Here is a 16,124-nt window from a genome sequence, read left to right as displayed (position 1 = left end):
CGCATTTGCCCCGACGTCCGACGAAGATGCATCTGCCGCATCTCGCAATGATCATGGCCGACATGTACTGTACTTTTACGACCATGCCGGACGTCACACGTCATACCAATTTTCCGCTGACACCGCCATAGTTTTTTCTCGATTTATGGCGACTTTGGCGAGCTGTCGAGAAACCCCAATTTCGGCACTTTCATCCGGTATGGTCGTAAAAATACAGTATCGGTATCTGCACGTATACGAAATCAAAGCCTCAGTACAAGCATCGAGAACTGCGTAAGTAGTAACAGGTTTGCCAAGACAGCGTATATTTAAGCTTCGCTGGTGTTTGCGCTCGGCATCTCTGTCCGACTCCATGAGACCGTCTTGCCTTTCGACCTCTCTGGAGGGTGGTCTCTCCGAACCAGCTCAATAACTGATCCTCATAATCAGCGTGAAACTACAAAGTCAAGCAAAAGCCTGACCGTCGTGTCGCGTGCCGTGCGTAGGGCCCTCGTCTTGATATACCTCCAACTCGTAGCTCAACTCGGTCCATTCTGGCATGCCGGCAGTGTCCAGGGCCGACGTGACAATTGGATCATCTGAGCCTGAGCTGGTGGTGCGCTGAAGTCGGGAAGTAGAGTAGCGGCTGTCCTTCATTAGCTTTGGGTCGCGTATGTTCAACATGAGGCGAGCGATTAGCGTTGTCGATAAGCTGTAAGACCGTGAACCTCAGGAATAATCGCGCGAGACAGCCGAAAATCTTACATATTAGTGAATGTAGATGTAACTCCTTTGATGATTGGCTGCAGCATGCTATAAGCGCGTCATGAAGGCTAATGTACATCGGACAGAGCTTACTCGTGCAAACTGGAAGCATCTGTCAGCCGTTGCCGGAAGCATTCCAATGCAAGACCCACCTGGAACGTGAAAGCCGTAATACTCGTCGAACACATTATAAGCCTGGATGACGTGTGAACTTTTGCAGGCGGGTCTGTGACTAATAACACATACCCGAAGTACATAGTACCTTGTGGCAGAGTTAGTAACTTTCACGAGAAACGGCAGATCATCGTGCACGGGACACGCACCGTCACGAAGAATGATGTCAACGAGGTTCCTCGACCCACCACGTAGTGACAGCGCTTTATAGAGTGTCAAAGTAAATATCACTATGTCATGGCAGAGCATCCCGCCCCAAGCGATAGCTAAGTCTGCAAGAGCACAAGAGGCTGTTGAGAACCATTGCCGATTTCTGGGCATAAATGTTACAAACCGGATCCCCTGAAGCCATGTGTAAGTGGTAATAAATTATGAGAGGCGGATTACCCACAAGGCCGACGAGGTAGCAACGTTGCATCCTATGGCCGCCGGCTCTGCTGGAGCCGGTGCATGATGTCTCGCTACGGCGAACTGGATGCCAAGACGTCAAGGAACTGAAGACTGGACGGAAAGAGTGAACGTACGCAGCAGCCGCCAAAGAGTATCACAGATACCGCCCATAGCAGCCAAGAAATTCTACGACCCCGCTCATACAGTGCATAAGTTCGAATGTTGAGAAGTACTAGAAGAGGCTGAATCGATGAAAAGCAGGTTACAATAAGGATCTGGACTCACTGGCAACGAGTGTTTGTGAAGCGATGATGTAGATTTGGTGGTATGCTATCAGCTCCGGACATCTAGAGTAATGGTCAGACATCCATTTCCGCCGGCAACTGAGTTCTTACAACTGTGATAATCATACTAAGTGAGAAAACCCTTCGAAACAAGTGAGCGGACTCACACGCTGATCGTTAACGGGCCAGGCCGCTTGGACCAAAACCGGGATGTTCCCAACAAGCGACAAGTATCGACAAATGAGGAACCAGATGGGGCTTCGCCGGAGGTTGAGATCCGCGGTCCAGTACCTTTCGACCTCCGCCGGAAGTGTGAGCAGGTAGTCGTAGTAGAGGAGGGCTGCAAAGCTGCGACTCAGTTCAAACTCTCCGGGCGCTGCAAAACTTCGAGCGGCATACCGAATGGAGCAATGGTAAGGGAACGGTTCCACCACGCGTCTCTGCATAGAAGGAAAAAAAACCTGAGTCGCTGCACACCCGAGCCGTCCGTGTGCGTACCTGAACGCAGCGACGAGATCTGCGACGTCCCAGGATCCAGTCACGCTCATAAACGACCGCCGCGCTCGCGTCTGCAGTCAGGTGCCAACCGGCGCAGCTTAGAGAGGGCCTCGGTGATGTCAACGTGGAGTGTAAAGCAAGCAGAGTGTCGGGGGCCCAGGAGGGCGAACATGACAAGTGGCGAGCTGGACCCAGGGCTGGTATACATACTATGTCACAGCCACGAAGTTTGATGTAGCGTGTTTTGAGCGCGCGCAAGCGGCGGTCTAGTGGACTGGACGCGAATTCGAAATCCTTCCTCTACACCGACATACGTGATTGGTCCTTGACAGATACATGATCATGACGCATGATGAACTGCCCTTCGCCAACTCTCCGCGCCGCCCGCTGGTCGCGTTCGTGTTCGCTGTGTGTACTACTTGCGAGTCGGATCGACAACACGTCGTCGTTGCCGTGGGATTACCAGAGATCTGCCTGTCCGCAGTGCAGATCTGATACCGCGCTCCTGCATGTGCGAAAAATGCTGACGTCGATCCGTGCCTCGCAGCCCCGGAAAAATACTGTGATCAGAAGTTCGACGCTCGAGGCCAAGTGCGAGCACGCTGTGGGTCAAGTCGGATTCGGCGTCGGTGCCGCGCTTTGACCGCGTAGTTAGATGAATGGTTTCATAGCGGCAAAGCCGGTGCCTTTATAGCCATCGCGATACGCTCGCGCATGAACGTTATGACGGAGCTGTTTCGACGAAGGTGCGGAGGCCGCATCTCTCGCCGAGGAAACTAACACGGATTTGTGTGTTTTGTCGTGGCAGGGTCGACCGACCGCACGTCTACGATGTGCACCGGGGTGGTCTCCGGGGATTGCATCCAGGGTCGTTCACCGAACGAGAAAAGTTCGCGTGTTTCGACTGCAGAAGGGTCTTCAGTCATGTTCTGCGCCAGGACAACTGCTACACACGGGGAAGACCGCTCCTTGTCAGCCCGTGCTCTAGTCGAGTCCTAGCGATCTGTCGGACGGCCCACAAACTCCGAGATTCTCAGATATCAGAGGACCAGGAGACATGGGCATATGTGAAGGCAGGGATCCAGCAACATTGGGACTCGCTATATAAGCAGGAATCTTCGAAATCGTTGGACCAAGAAGAGTTAGACGATCTCAAACAGCTTACACCAGAGGCATGGTGGAAGAAATTCGAAGCTCGTTGCCCGAGCTGTGGCAAGGCGGGGCACAGAGTAAGCACGATCTTCAAAGCTCCGCCTCAGAAGAGTTTGAGGGCTTGGAAACGTGCGAGCGAATGGGTGAAGGGCGGAGGAGAGTGGAAGGGCTGGCGCGATAAAGATCGAGAGGTCGCCGAGGAAAGGTGGAATAGAGGGCAACGGTCGCAGCAACGAGTCGAGGGAGATAAAGAGAAGCAAACACAGGCGAAGATATTGCAAGAAGCGGTGAAACTTGGCGTATACACGAGCGAAGAAGAGCGTAGATTGACCATCATCCGGAGGAAGAAAGGGAGCGGGAGACGAGCCACGGGCAGTCATGATACACATCGATATCACAAAATGATATTTCTCAATTAGACTACTCACGTCTATATCTTCTACCCGCCGCATCAACGATTGCTAAACAGCACCCATCGAAGGCCCTCATAAAGCAAAGCCGCGTCTGGCAACTTCTCTTTCTGTCTCCGCGTCCTATCTTCCGTGAGGGGCTTAGGCAGAGCTGTGGCAGCATACAGGGTTAGAGCAGAGCAAGTGAGGCACTCTCCGAGCCCAACTAACCCCCGTCGTGGGATTCAGCCCGGTGTTTCTCCTGCAGCTTTCTCTCCAGTTCAGCGAACGCGTCGTATACTGGGTTCTTCTTCGGCTCCAACTTCTTTGCTGCAGAGGTCTGTATCTCTGATGGCCAGCGCTCTTCAGGTATGTGAAGTGTGCGAAGGGAAAAGCGGACAGAGTCTACGGCTTTCTTGTATTCGTCCAGAGCCTCCATATAGAGGTCTTGCACGCAGAAGGCGCATCCCGACATGCAGCATTCTATATCATGACATTAGGCATTATCGCGCACAAAAAGGTTCTCACTCACCATCTGGTTCTGGAGGTTTAGGTTCCCCCGGTATAGTGAAGCCCATAAACGTCTTCACTTCTCTTTTCGCGGGTCGCACGCGAAGCCCGGCCTTCGGACCATTATCTTGGATTTCCCTGGAAAGCTCCGCTATGTCGCTTTGATACGTCCCTTTGCCCCGCGCGGACTTCTCTAGTCTCCGGAAACGGTCAGTCAGGTTCTGGCCACCTCGGGTAGGGTATCTGCCTGGCAGCGTCGACGTCGGTAGCACGCGGGCTGCAGCAACTGTAGACGTATGTCGTTGGCGTATTATGGGCGCATGTGGCAGTGAAGAGAGTGCACGACGGGCCGCGAGTCGCAACATCCAAGCTTGAGTGTATGCATGAGTAAGAGCGTGAAGAGCGGTGCGGAGCGCAAAGCGCGGAGAAGACGGCGGGACAGAAAGGGCAGGCCGTTCCCACGCGTGCCGCACACGGACGCGCAACGCCACAGACGCTGGCGTACCTGCCTTGGCACTGCACGGCGAGCATCGATGGCGTCGGGCACGGCGTTCAAGAGCTTCTCGCTCGCGAACGACATCCTCGAGGTGTCGCCGCAGGACGAGATATTCAAGTTTGACCCAGAGGCCAACAAACGGCTCAACCGCGAGGCACCGTGGGCGAAGGAGTACGTATGCAGACGGGCTAATGAGGGCAGGCACACTGAGGTTGTATCGCGTTCGTAGCCCGCATTACTTCAAGACATGCAAGATTTCTGCTGTCGCCCTGATCAAGATGGTTATTCCCTAGTCTTTATGGACGAAGTAACTCTTCTTAAGTTTCGTATTGACAGGTCATACATGCGCGTTCAGGTGTGCCACACGAGATCATGGGCATGATGCAGGGCAAGGTTGTAGGGACGTCGCTGGTCATCGTCGACTCTTTTGCACTTCCCGTACAAGGGACAGAGACACGAGTCAATGCTGCGAACGAGGCGAATGAGTACATGGTGCAATACGTTGAGAGTAGCAACCGGGTGCGTGCCTATAATCTCACATCGCTCCTGTACTGCCTAACTTTAGTCGTCCTTGTGTTCAGGTATCAAGACTGGAGCATGCCGTTGGATGGTATCACTCCCATCCAGGTTACGGGTGCTGGCTATCGGGCATCGACGTGAACACCCAGATGACGAACCAGAAGTACCAAGACCCTTTCGTCGCTGTCGTCGTATGTTCCCTACAACTGTCATTTGGGTAATCCTCTGATGTCCTGTCAGATTGACCCCAACCGCACCATCTCTGCTGGCAAGGTCGACATCGGCGCCTTCCGCACTTACCCAGAGAACTACACACCACCAGATGCCGTAGCGTCTGAATACCAGTCGATCCCATTAAACAAGATCGAGGATTTCGGTGTACATGCCAATCAGTACTATCCGCTTGAGGTGCAGATCTTCAAGTCCAGTCTTGACAACGAGCTGCTCGGTCTCCTATGGAACAAGTACTGGGTTAATACGCTCAGTCAGAGCCCACTGATCTCTGTGCGTGGAACGGTGTCTACCGACAACCTGCAGTGCTAATGTCAGCGTAGAATCGGGCCTACGCCGTATCTCAGCTGTCTGACTTGCATCAGAAATTGGCGAAAGCAGGGCAGTCCGTCCCGACCTCACATGCGCCGCCTCCTGTTATCAAGGAGGAGAAGACTCTTGGCAAGGTACGCGCGAGCTTTAGCTCCTTCTTGTCCTCTCATAACACTTGCTGTGCTGCAGAAGACCGAGAAGAAGCAGGAAGAGAGCCAATTGGTGAAGAGCGTCAAGGACAGGTTCGCAATTTTGTTTCCATATATCGCACACTAATGTTGAAAACTGCCGCAGCAACAAGATCGCCGTCGAAGCTCAGCACGGTCTCATTGCCCAGGTCATCAAGGACGTCATCTTCTCGATGCGACCAGGATCGGACGGTACCAATGCTGTCTTGAGCCAGGCATCGGAGGTTGTGGACACCGCAATGTCCATCGGTTAACATCGCACCGCCATAGAAAATTGTATCCGTTTCCTCGATGTACTCTTGCGCCCTGTTTTCCCTCGCTACTGTACATGTTTGTATCATAGTAACTCTTGCAACCTGGTTATCGATGTTAAGCTGCTCGCGCGCCGGCGTCTTACGCACGTTCGCCACCATCCTCTTGTCTCCACGACCATGATGTGGCAGAGCGCGAAATATAGCTGCGGCCACGACGCTAGATGAGAAGCTCTCAATCGTTTGATGGCTCACCCTCAGAGCTGCACTAAAGCGGCTGGTGCTGGGACGCCAGGGTTCTCAGCTCCCTCAAGTACCTCCAACTTGTGGAGGTTTTCCACATACTCTCTGTTCATCTTCCCTTTCAGCCCGCCGTCAATACGACGCTAGACACGACGACATGAAGCTTTCTCGCAGTCTAGCGCTACTTGCGGCCACCTTCGCGTCTGTTCCTTCCACGTTGGCCTGGGGAAGCGTGGGACACGAAATCGTCGCGACAATCGCGCAGGTATACCTCCATCCCTCAACGCTCGCGAACGTCTGCGAGATTCTCCACCCCGGCTATAAGCTCCAGCTCTGGCCGCCATGCCACTTGTCCCGCGTCGCTTCCTGGGCCGACCAGGTCAAGCGGAGCCCGCAGTACCGCTATACGTCCGCGATGCACTACGTCGGCGCCCTTGGTGACCATCCGAGCGAGACCTGCTTGTTCCCCGGCGCGCGCGGTTGGGCGGGGAAGCGCGACGTGAACGTGCTTGGTGCTGTGAGGAACATGACGGAGGTGCTCGTCGGATACATAGACGGGTACTACGAACAGAGCACCATGGAGGACGCTGTGAAGTTCCTTATCCATTATATGGGCGACATGCACATGCCTTTGCATTTGACTGGAAGGGAGAGGGGCGGAAACGGTGCCAGAGTCACTTTTGATGGTCGCGTTACGAGTACGTGCTGCCCTTATTGGCCTTGACCGGGGTCTTTTACCGACCAACCCTGCAGACTTGCACTCCCTCTGGGATAGCTTGCTCATCTCCAAATCACTGCGCACTATCCCTTCGAATTACACACGCCGCTTCCCGCACGGTTCGACGTCCATCGAACTCGAACCGCACCTTCGCGATACGATCTACGATCCGTACATCCGTCGCGTAATGTGGGAGGGCATGGGCGTCGGCAAAGCACCCGGCCGCTTCGAGGCGGAGGCATTCGAGTGGCTCAATTGTCCTGAGAAAGCACAAGCAGACTACGGCCTCTGGGACGCCATGCAGTCGACGCTCGGCCTCCGTGCCGCCGCGGACGAGGAGCGCTGGGACGACGACGTCCTCTGTCCGTTCGCGTGGGGCAAGGAGCTACACAAGTTGAACTGCGACCTGCCCGTCTGGCCCGCGGAGCTCGACCTACCACCGTATAATGAGACGCGCATCAACTCGGGCGATCGCGACGATGACTACGACCACGACGAGCACTTGGACGACTTCTTCTCTCGTCCTCCCAGGCCCCACCCCGACCTCCTCGAGCTCGACACGCCCGAGTACTCTGGCAAGATTTACGGAGAGTGGGTCGTCGAACGGCTCATGGCTATGGCCGGCATCAGGCTTGCTGGGATTCTAAACGGGCTGTTCATGGATGCCGGCGGACCTGACGACGCTTGTGATCTGCCAATGATCCTCGTATAACGCTGCATAACAGTTTGAAGTAGTCTCCGCGACCTTTAGCAGTATCAACGACTCGCAGTGGATTATTGTGTAATATAGTGAGGCTGTACGAGTAGACCGGTTGTCTCTCACTAAAATTCAGCAATACAAGTTGGCCTTTCATGTCATCCATCTGAATGTGCGAGCTTGCATCTCTTCCTTTGTGATAATGCAATGGTTACGGCAAACACAGTATTGAACCGAGCTCGAGGCTATACCAGTCCTGTGATCCTGGGCACGACCTGAGAGCAATTAGACAGCTGTACAAGAGGTCCACAGGAATATAGAGCTGTAAGTATCCTACGCGCAGACTCCACACTGCTCTATCCCAAGCCAGCTTATATCCTCGCGATATGGCGTCTTCAGAAGATATCGCGATCACCACGCTGTCATTCACTCCGGACAATCCTTGCAACACCACTATTACATCTTCCACAGGCGACGTGCTCTACCGCGTCACGACCGACACCTCTGCGAAAGAGCCTGTGACTCAAGTTTACGACGCGAGCCATGAAGTCATCGCCTCTCTCGAATGGCGGAGCGCCTTCTCGGATAGGGTGATCCTGAAGGGTCATAAGCCTATGTCGCTATCGGACTGGGTGAAGAAGAGTCGCATACCGTTCAAGGAGTACGTGTCCTTCCCAGACTGTCAGAGATAGCTGGCCGATTACTGCCGCCTCTCATAGCGAAACATCGTTCAAGGACGATCAAGGACGGAGATACAAATGGAAGGGCATAGGCCCCGGACGTTATATCGAGGTGCATGCGAACGAATTTGTAGCCCGAGAACGTCATTGATAGGTGTCCGTGCCCAGCTCCGCGGCGAGGATGACAACTTCAAGGTCGTCATCGCCCGGTATACTCGGTCCTACCGCAAACTTGAGCCAAACGAGTCGAGCGATGGAGATCACATCGTAATCCACACACCCGAGGAACTGAAGCTGAATCCTCGGGCGAAGGACATCCAGGACCTAGTCGTGGAGACCTTGCTCTTCCAAGAGAAGCGAAGGCGTATGCACGAAGGCGGGTTGGGTGACACAGGCATCTGGAAACTTTGATACGCAGTCCACAGATCCTTGCGCCTAGTTTGCGTCTAAGAGTCTTGCCGGGGAGCCCTGGTTGGCCATGCACTTCGGTTGCTCACCACTTTTGTAGTCGCAGATGTGGCAGATGTAGCGAGACGTGGGGGGATGTAATCTTTTTTCTAGACATCCCAGACCCATTATCCGCACTGCGGCCGCAAACAATGGGGTTTGAGCTGATATCTGCACACAGCAACAGAATGCTTGTTCTGGAGGCATTTGCAGATCTATTGAAAGCTGTGCATGGACCAGACAGACGGCATAGTCAAAATCTTTGCGAAACGCACTGGGGAAGAGTCCGAGTCGCACTTGCCATCGTCTCTCACATCCGAGCATCTCGCTTTGAGACGATGACTGAAGGGCCGCAGTGGCGGATTGACGACCACGACAGGCCATGTCACGGTATTGTGATCAATGCCGAGCTCGTGTACACGTATTAGAATAATTGACGATGAGTACTAGTGGCGGCCTGATCAATTCCGATGCCAGCGGTGGGTCACCGAACCGCGACTTAGACGCATAGCGGAGAAAGTTTTGCCATATTCTGTCGCCAGACAACATCGAGATAGGCTGACTGAGCAACATCACGGGCTTATTGACCTACTAGCACTGCAGATTCAGATATCTTTACTGGCCACTGGCAGCAGCGTCACAAAACTCCAAGACCGGTAATTTAGACTGCTCCAGTCATCCCTGGAAGGCCAGACGTGCCGTCGCATTCAACATCATCGGGGCGATCTGCCCCTGCGGCAGCAGTCTTCGTGCTTGCCGCAGTCCCTACGCCCGCCACATTCTCGGGCGAAAATTTGAGGGGCCCGCGGCCGCGCTTGTCAGCGTCGCTGCGGATGGTCTCTGTACCTTGGTAGCCGACGCCTTCTGTACCAGCGCACGGCCAGTCAGTAACATTCAGAGTGTGTGAGAAGGACAGTCACGTACGCTTGCGGTCGAACTCCGATGGTGATGGTCTGGGGTGGCTAGAGGAGTTCATCGTGAGGATTGGGCAATTGTCTTCGATGAACCCCTGTAGCCTCCCGCTTTATATGTGCTGCAGCGGAGCCCCTTTCCGATTGATTTTGCCTTCGCGATATGATGTAACTATCGAGCCTGCCTCGACGAAATTGGATCCGCTCCAGACAGTGCTTCGAGAGCCGTTCACCTGACGAAGACCTGGATCCATCGCGGCCCCAGACTATCCGGTCTTCAATTCTAACATGTCAATGATGTGCCGAGCAGATCAGTGGGGAGCTGCGCACTAGGACGTGTTCTCCACCTAGAAGCCATAAGCCGTGAACTCAGGTTTATGTTCATCCGGAGAAGCGCGCCAAACAGCCTGCCTTCCGTGCTTAGAAGACGAGTGAGTCTGCCTTTTGGAATGGGACATCTGTGGCAGGCAGTCAAGTCGAGGAACCAATATGGCATCAGGAGCTCCGTTTAACGTCCGGTTTGGGGCCACATTTTTGCTACATTACAAGTTGGTTTGTAGGTTGCTTCACATGTTACCGGCAGCCTTCAGTCCTCCACTAGACGCAGCTGCTCCGGTCGACGGCATGTCTGCTATACCCGACACAGTATCACCGCCGGCCCCAGCACCCGCGGGGATACCAGAGGGGCATGCTCCTGCGGCGACAGTCATGGTAGAAGCAGCGGTGCCCGCACCTGCACCGATGGCGTTCTCTGGAGAGAAGTCGAGAGGGCCGCCGCTGACGCGCTTGTCAGCCGCGTAGTCAGCTGGATGAACGGGCCCGCCTCCGCCACTGCGGACGAGGCCAGTGCCAACGTCACGAATGGTCTCTGTACCTTCTTATCCGGCGCCCTCTGTGTAGCAAGGCAGCTAGTCAGACGAAGGCAAAAGTATGATCAGGCTCACACACACGATTTCGGTCGAACTCTGTAGGTCCAGCCGTTGACTTGAAATAACCTGAGGTGTTCATGCTGGGAGGAGTAGTGTGAAAATAGTAATCGTCGGAGATCGTTAAAAGTTAGCTCGAAAACGGATATGTGCATCGTGCTGCATATATACTTACCGCAGCGGGCTATAGTATTTGCGACATGATGCAATTGTTGGGGCCTGTCTCCGACGGGTTGGGTTATAGTGCTTCGTGTGCGTATTGCCGTGTACGGTGATCGCAGTAGGATTGTACAGCTCCTGATGTTCTACAGCTGCTGTGGACAACGTCCCCGCCCTTAGAAGGCGAATTGATGCAAGTCGACGCATGATCAACTATGATAAATCACGATCCTTTGCACGTCAATCGTGCAAGTATTCGGAAGCTTCAGGTGTCTATGTTATTCCTAAGACCAGAGATACGACGTAGGGATGATCATAAGGTATAGGATGCGGTGTATGAGAGTGAAAGACGGAGGGAGTAGGGTCCATGTGACGCGTGACGTAAGAGGTGGGCTGAAAACGCGTGACCGCGTTTGTTGACTGATGAGCCGCCGCCAATCAAAGCCGCGCTTGACCCAAACCACCTGGACAACCCTCTGCTGTTTTACATAAAATATTCGCATCCCCCGCCCGGCTGCCGTATATAACACCCCGCGACACCCTCAAAGCACCCTACTCACATTATGGGCAAGCGCTCTCGAGACCTCTACGACTGCGAGTCACCGACACCGTCTTCCCCTCCTGCAAAGCGTACCCATGCCGTCCGTAATGCAATGTCCTCCCCTCTTGGTCCTCGCCCAAGATCATCTTCGACGTTCTCCTCGCCATTCGCGTACAGCCTCCGCACACCCATGTCTGTTCCTCAGGACTCGCCAACGAACCCGTTTGGTCTGAAGCGATCACTGGCCGCGCTCGAGCTGCCACGCGCAACTAGCTTCGGCAAACACATTTGTCTGCGGTTTCAGCTCTGTGACGACAGATTGAACAGCGCGGCTCTCTCGAAACGCAGGGATCGCGATGGTATCTTCCGGGTCGTGCAGGTTCCCCTAAACTACTCCTTCAGACACCTACACAAGCTCATCCTCTATCTCTTCGCGTCTGATATGGGTGAGATGCACTCAAATCGCATCAAACGTGCAATGCGTGACGCTACTGCGGAAGGCAAAGGCAAAGGTCGCGCACGCGGTCCGGGCTACACGAGTGCCTCAGAATGGGGCGGGCACTTCTTTGAGGTCCTCAAGAACGCGTACCTCCATCGCGACAACTCATCAAAGCGTGGCATGATCAAGACTGGCGCGAAACTTTGCCACAAACTCAGCAGCGTGCGCGAGCGGCGACTCTTCCGCGACCTGCTCGATCCCGACAACACCGAAGATGAGGGAGCGCTACCAAAGACTCTTGAGGACGAGGACATCGAGAACGAGGACTGGAGCTGGGAAGCCGAGGACGATTTCACGCTTGGGCAGCTGTACACGCGCGGCCCGATGCTGGATAGGGGTGTCATCTATGTAAGTACTCTCGCGCCAACAGCCCTTATTCAAGTCCTGAGACGCGTCACCAGCACCACCAGCCGCACATCTCGGTGCATATAGCCGTAAACACGCTCCCTATGCCTTCGCGACGCGGCATAAGCAACGAGCCCTACGTATTTGCCGCGCAGGGCACCGCCGGTGGGACCGTGCGTATCGCGCATGTGGTGCCAGCACCCGACGGCGGCGAGGCCGCATTTGACCTCTCGGACGGGGAACCACAGTTCAACGGCCCGCTCAGCACGACACAAATCGAGCGCTGGAACGTCGAGGGCGTGTTTCCGCGTTTCCTCGCCCGCGAGGCCGCGCGTGAGCGCGCTTTGCAGCGGCATGCCTCGCCTCCTCTGACTATCGACCTGACCGAATCGCCGACGCGCGTATTCTCCGAAGTGTCGTCCTCAGACGACCACCCCTTCCCGCTCAGCGAGCCCGGCTCGGACGCGAGCCAGTTCAGCTCAGCGAGCGTGCACTTAGCATACTCGGACTCAGCGCTGTATCCTCTCGCGCTCAGCGCGCTGACGCCGTACCCCGCGCATCCACTCCATCAGAAACGCGTGCGCCGCGCGGAGAGGCGCATGCAGCGGCTCACGAAAAGTGGGCTCGTGGAGATGGATAGTACTGATGACGAGGGCACGAAGAATGGAAAAAAGAAGGACGCGGATGAGGAGGAAAAGGCGGATGAAAAGGGCAAGGGCAAGGAGGAGGTAGAGGAGGTAGAGGAAGTCGTGGTGGAAGAGGTCACGGACGACGACGACGTGGTTGAGATCTCCCCACCCGTCCAAATAGTCGAGCCCCAGTGGGCGGAAGAAAGCTCCAAGATTTTTCCGCAGGTGCACCGACCGGCCAAGGCGTACATGCGCGGCGGGGGACGCGGAGGCGGCATGTCAAGATCAAGAAAGGTTGTCATGGACCTTGTCGAATGGACGCCTGCACCCGGAGAGGATGGGTACAGGCAAGATTGGGGGTCGGTCGAGGTATGATATCGTTGTCGCTTGGCTTATCTGGTCTGTGTTATAGTTTCTAGTGTATTATCTCCCGTTACTCGAGCATCCTATCGCCATCTTGCATCTCACGCTCTGGTCGCGTTCGCGTTCTGCTCCGCCGTGATATCGCGTGAGATGAGTATAAGCGCACCTCAGAATACCAGACGCAGGAGGCAGGTGGGCAACTCTCAGAGTAGAGTCGAGTTCGTGTTGACACACATGTAGACTTTACATAGGCCACGCCTATGTGAAGCTGGCGTAGAGAAGGTAATCTGCGCTGTATATGCGGTAAATGTAGCCAGTCCGTCAAGCTGGGGCGAATGGAAAGAGCGGCTTCTTAGCCCAAGATCTGCGATAGTCTTATTCGCTCACGTCTCATCAGCGCATCAGCAGCCGTCCCCTCACCGTTCTCGCCCAGCCAGACATAACGCAAACACGCGGGATACAGAAAGCGAGTGCAATTAGGTAGTACATGCTACGCAATAGAATGGCTCTAGTGTAGAAATAAAGCCCAGCCTGTCAGCTTTTCTTGGCCAACCGCTTGGGTCGCCTCGTCGGTGCAGGCGGCGGCGGCGCCTCGGCTTTCGTGACCTTCGACCGCCGCCCTGTGGTTTCCGCCTTCACAGCGGCTGAACGTCGGGGACTGGGAGACTTGCGAGCGGCCTGCGCCTTGCGCGAAGCTGACGCTTTTGTCACGGTCTTCGTCGGTTGAGGCTTGCCGCCCTTCTTCGGAACAGCACGCGATGTGGGCACTTTCGCCGTGTGCTTTTTCGGCTGGGCACTTGTAGCCTTCTTCGGGGGTGCGGTTTTCGCAGACCGACTAGCTGCTGTTGCCGTCGCTGTTTTCCGGTTTCTGGTCACTGCTCTCCTGACCACCGCCTCCTGTAGAGCCACCGCCTGCTCTATAGCCTTCGCAAGAGCTCGGGTTCGTGGCCCTTCAGTTTGGAGAACAGTGGGCCTTTTCGGCGGGGTCAGAGCTTCGTCCTCACCGGTATCTTCCACATCCCGTTTCCGCTTCGCTGCATAATCGCTCGACCAGCTCGGGATTCCTTTCCACTGCCCCGTCTTCCCCTTCCTGTTCAGATAACCAATCATCCGCCAGCTCAAAAACTGGTCGAAACGCTTGTCGTTCCTGTAGGCCTGGATATCGAGATCGTGGCCGTGCTCGTCCTGCGCGACGCTCAGGAACAGGAAGGTTAGGTCAGTGTGTGACTCGAGCACCGGCTGAGGGTCGTCGAAAGGGCAGAAGGGCTTCTCCTGGACGACAGTCTCCCAGAACACCTCCTTGCCCTTCGAGGACTTGACAGTGCGGCGAGCGTTCCGCGCCCGCATGCTGGTGAAGATGGAGCCCCGGCCTGATAATTTGGTCGGCACTTCGGCAGGAATGGGAGGAGGAGCCGAGGTTCCTACTTCGTCGACTTCGTCAGGAGCAGCGCAATCGCCTTCATGTGCTGCGTATTCCGCGAACTCCGATTCGTCCAAAGACCAGTAATGCTCCTGTAGGAGCCGATATGCCTTGAGAAGGAACGTCTCCACGAGAGAGTGCTTGCCATTCTTGAATGGCTTGAACGGTGCGGGTGGGGCGCCAGAGAAAATAGTTTGGTACTTTAGTCTTCCACCCGTGAAGAATCCGTTCCCGACGCGCTTCTGAGCGTAAAAAAATATGTTAACAAAACCCATGAGCTCCTGATTATTCGCGTTGGCTGTGATCCGCGCATCTTCTGTGTCCTCGAGAGGCTCCGAGGACAGCTCGTGATGGTGAAAACGGTATGCGAGGAATGTGATGACGTAGATGAAAGATTCCAAATCGTCGGCGAGCTCTGGAGGCTTGCGTGGATATCGTTGAGCTAGGGCAGATTTGAAGATCCAAGTCCCCTGAATAATGGCACGCATGCTCAGAATGGCAGCTGACATGACTGGGTGATGGGACTCACTGATATACCAGAAGGCTCAGAAGCCGGCTGCTTGGTCTCCATATCCTCGCGATATCTGCAGAGGTCCCAATCGTTCAAAAAACCCTGGCCCGTCTCGGTGTCAATCATGATATTTCCAACACTTATGTCGCGATGAAGAATGCGCGCATCCTCCCACGCTTCCTGGTGAGCTAGCACAAACATTAGCCGACGCGCTGAGGGCATTCTGACAAAAGCTCACCGAAGAACGCCTCGGCGCATACGTTTAATAGTTCCCAGGAGTCCTTATATGTCTCGAGCAGTCTTCCTACCTCCTTCGTCACCAGACGAGTATGTACTCGTTCAGAAGGCCTCCAACTGTCCGCCAAATGCGTCAGATAGTCTTGCGTGACCGTTCGGTGTTCCATTACGTCTCCACCCGCCACTGGCGTAGCGATATACGTGACGTGGTGCTTGTGAAGTCGCATGTAAGCGTCCAGCTCCGTATGAGGACGAGCAGCGCAGCGCCACTGGTCCTTGAACCACACCAGCCGCTTGGTCTGCATATCCAGCGCCGGGTAACCTTTGGTGCACCTCCCCACAGGCGCGTAGTGGCCGAATGCGTATCGTCCGATAAGATATGTCTTCTCGGATATCGACGCCTCCGATCCGTCAAGGGAAATAGTGGGACAGGAGACCTGATGGATGAAGGCGAGATTAGCCGAATCACGATGATAAACATATGGAGCAGGCGCACCTTATAGATAGGGTAGCTCAACTGATCATCTAGCATAGACTCGTGATATTCTTGCAGCGCAAGGTTATCCCCGGGCTGGTAACTCTCCAGCACGGAGATTTCGTCTGCGTTAGCTAGCTGAACAGTGTTGTCGACTCCGCCGTGATCCGGAGACGTGGCTAAAC

The 16,124-nt window shown here is 54.9% G+C and overlaps 8 protein-coding genes across 8 annotated transcripts; 4 read left to right on the top strand and 4 right to left on the bottom strand.

Annotated features, from left to right (window-relative positions):
- Window positions 1–148: 148 nt before the first annotated feature.
- On the bottom strand, window positions 149–2,140 carry PHACADRAFT_207813 (uncharacterized protein; the record flags this gene model as incomplete). The annotated part of the gene is made up of 12 exons (XM_007394391.1): window positions 149–412; window positions 462–691; window positions 745–782; window positions 838–846; window positions 897–939; window positions 991–1,006; window positions 1,068–1,190; window positions 1,253–1,260; window positions 1,310–1,389; window positions 1,760–1,932; window positions 1,992–2,032; window positions 2,091–2,140. 12 exons carry the CDS (start codon window positions 2,138–2,140, stop codon window positions 309–311), a joined length of 915 nt encoding a protein of 304 aa, XP_007394453.1. The 3' UTR covers window positions 149–308.
- Window positions 2,141–3,251: 1,111 nt separating this feature from the next.
- On the bottom strand, window positions 3,252–4,565 carry PHACADRAFT_118429 (uncharacterized protein). The gene is made up of 2 exons (XM_007394390.1): window positions 4,164–4,565; window positions 3,252–4,114 (listed from the first exon to the last, which is right to left on the bottom strand). The coding sequence occupies exons 1-2, from the start codon at window positions 4,504–4,506 to the stop codon at window positions 3,858–3,860; spliced, it is 600 nt and encodes a 199-aa protein (XP_007394452.1). The 5' UTR covers window positions 4,507–4,565; the 3' UTR covers window positions 3,252–3,857.
- A 99-nt stretch (window positions 4,566–4,664) lies between these two features.
- Window positions 4,665–6,262, top strand: PHACADRAFT_253814 (uncharacterized protein). The gene is made up of 8 exons (XM_007394389.1): window positions 4,665–4,808; window positions 4,867–4,918; window positions 4,974–5,156; window positions 5,219–5,347; window positions 5,397–5,660; window positions 5,711–5,833; window positions 5,889–5,941; window positions 5,994–6,262. Exons 1-8 carry the CDS (start codon window positions 4,675–4,677, stop codon window positions 6,139–6,141), a joined length of 1,086 nt encoding a protein of 361 aa, XP_007394451.1. The 5' UTR covers window positions 4,665–4,674; the 3' UTR covers window positions 6,142–6,262.
- A 160-nt stretch (window positions 6,263–6,422) lies between these two features.
- On the top strand, window positions 6,423–7,958 carry PHACADRAFT_183223 (uncharacterized protein). Its single transcript, XM_007394388.1, has 2 exons — window positions 6,423–7,079; window positions 7,135–7,958. Exons 1-2 carry the CDS (start codon window positions 6,539–6,541, stop codon window positions 7,809–7,811), a joined length of 1,218 nt encoding a protein of 405 aa, XP_007394450.1. The 5' UTR covers window positions 6,423–6,538; the 3' UTR covers window positions 7,812–7,958.
- Window positions 7,959–8,106: 148 nt separating this feature from the next.
- PHACADRAFT_253813 (uncharacterized protein) lies at window positions 8,107–9,125 on the top strand. The gene has a single exon (XM_007394387.1). It carries the CDS (start codon window positions 8,183–8,185, stop codon window positions 8,486–8,488), a length of 306 nt encoding a protein of 101 aa, XP_007394449.1. The 5' UTR covers window positions 8,107–8,182; the 3' UTR covers window positions 8,489–9,125.
- Window positions 9,126–9,584: 459 nt separating this feature from the next.
- PHACADRAFT_207808 (uncharacterized protein) lies at window positions 9,585–9,913 on the bottom strand (the record flags this gene model as incomplete). The annotated part of the gene is made up of 2 exons (XM_007394386.1): window positions 9,848–9,913; window positions 9,585–9,787 (listed from the first exon to the last, which is right to left on the bottom strand). Exons 1-2 carry the CDS (start codon window positions 9,897–9,899, stop codon window positions 9,585–9,587), a joined length of 255 nt encoding a protein of 84 aa, XP_007394448.1. The 5' UTR covers window positions 9,900–9,913.
- A 1,456-nt stretch (window positions 9,914–11,369) lies between these two features.
- On the top strand, window positions 11,370–13,308 carry PHACADRAFT_207806 (uncharacterized protein; the record flags this gene model as incomplete). Its single annotated transcript, XM_007394385.1, has 2 exons — window positions 11,370–12,307; window positions 12,361–13,308. Exons 1-2 carry the CDS (start codon window positions 11,483–11,485, stop codon window positions 13,306–13,308), a joined length of 1,773 nt encoding a protein of 590 aa, XP_007394447.1. The 5' UTR covers window positions 11,370–11,482.
- Window positions 13,309–13,830: 522 nt separating this feature from the next.
- On the bottom strand, window positions 13,831–16,116 carry PHACADRAFT_194196 (uncharacterized protein; the record flags this gene model as incomplete). Its single annotated transcript, XM_007394384.1, has 4 exons — window positions 13,831–15,186; window positions 15,246–15,415; window positions 15,466–15,901; window positions 15,961–16,116. Coding segments are annotated over 4 exons (2,118 nt in total), but the record flags the coding sequence as incomplete, so codon positions are not given.
- Between the last annotated feature and the right edge of the window lie 8 nt (window positions 16,117–16,124).

The sequence above is a fragment of the Phanerochaete carnosa genome (assembly GCF_000300595.1).
Source record: "Phanerochaete carnosa HHB-10118-sp unplaced genomic scaffold PHACAscaffold_4, whole genome shotgun sequence".
Classification (NCBI taxonomy): Eukaryota; Fungi; Basidiomycota; class Agaricomycetes; order Polyporales; family Phanerochaetaceae; genus Phanerochaete; species Phanerochaete carnosa.
This window is presented reverse-complemented; position numbering and strand designations above follow the sequence as displayed.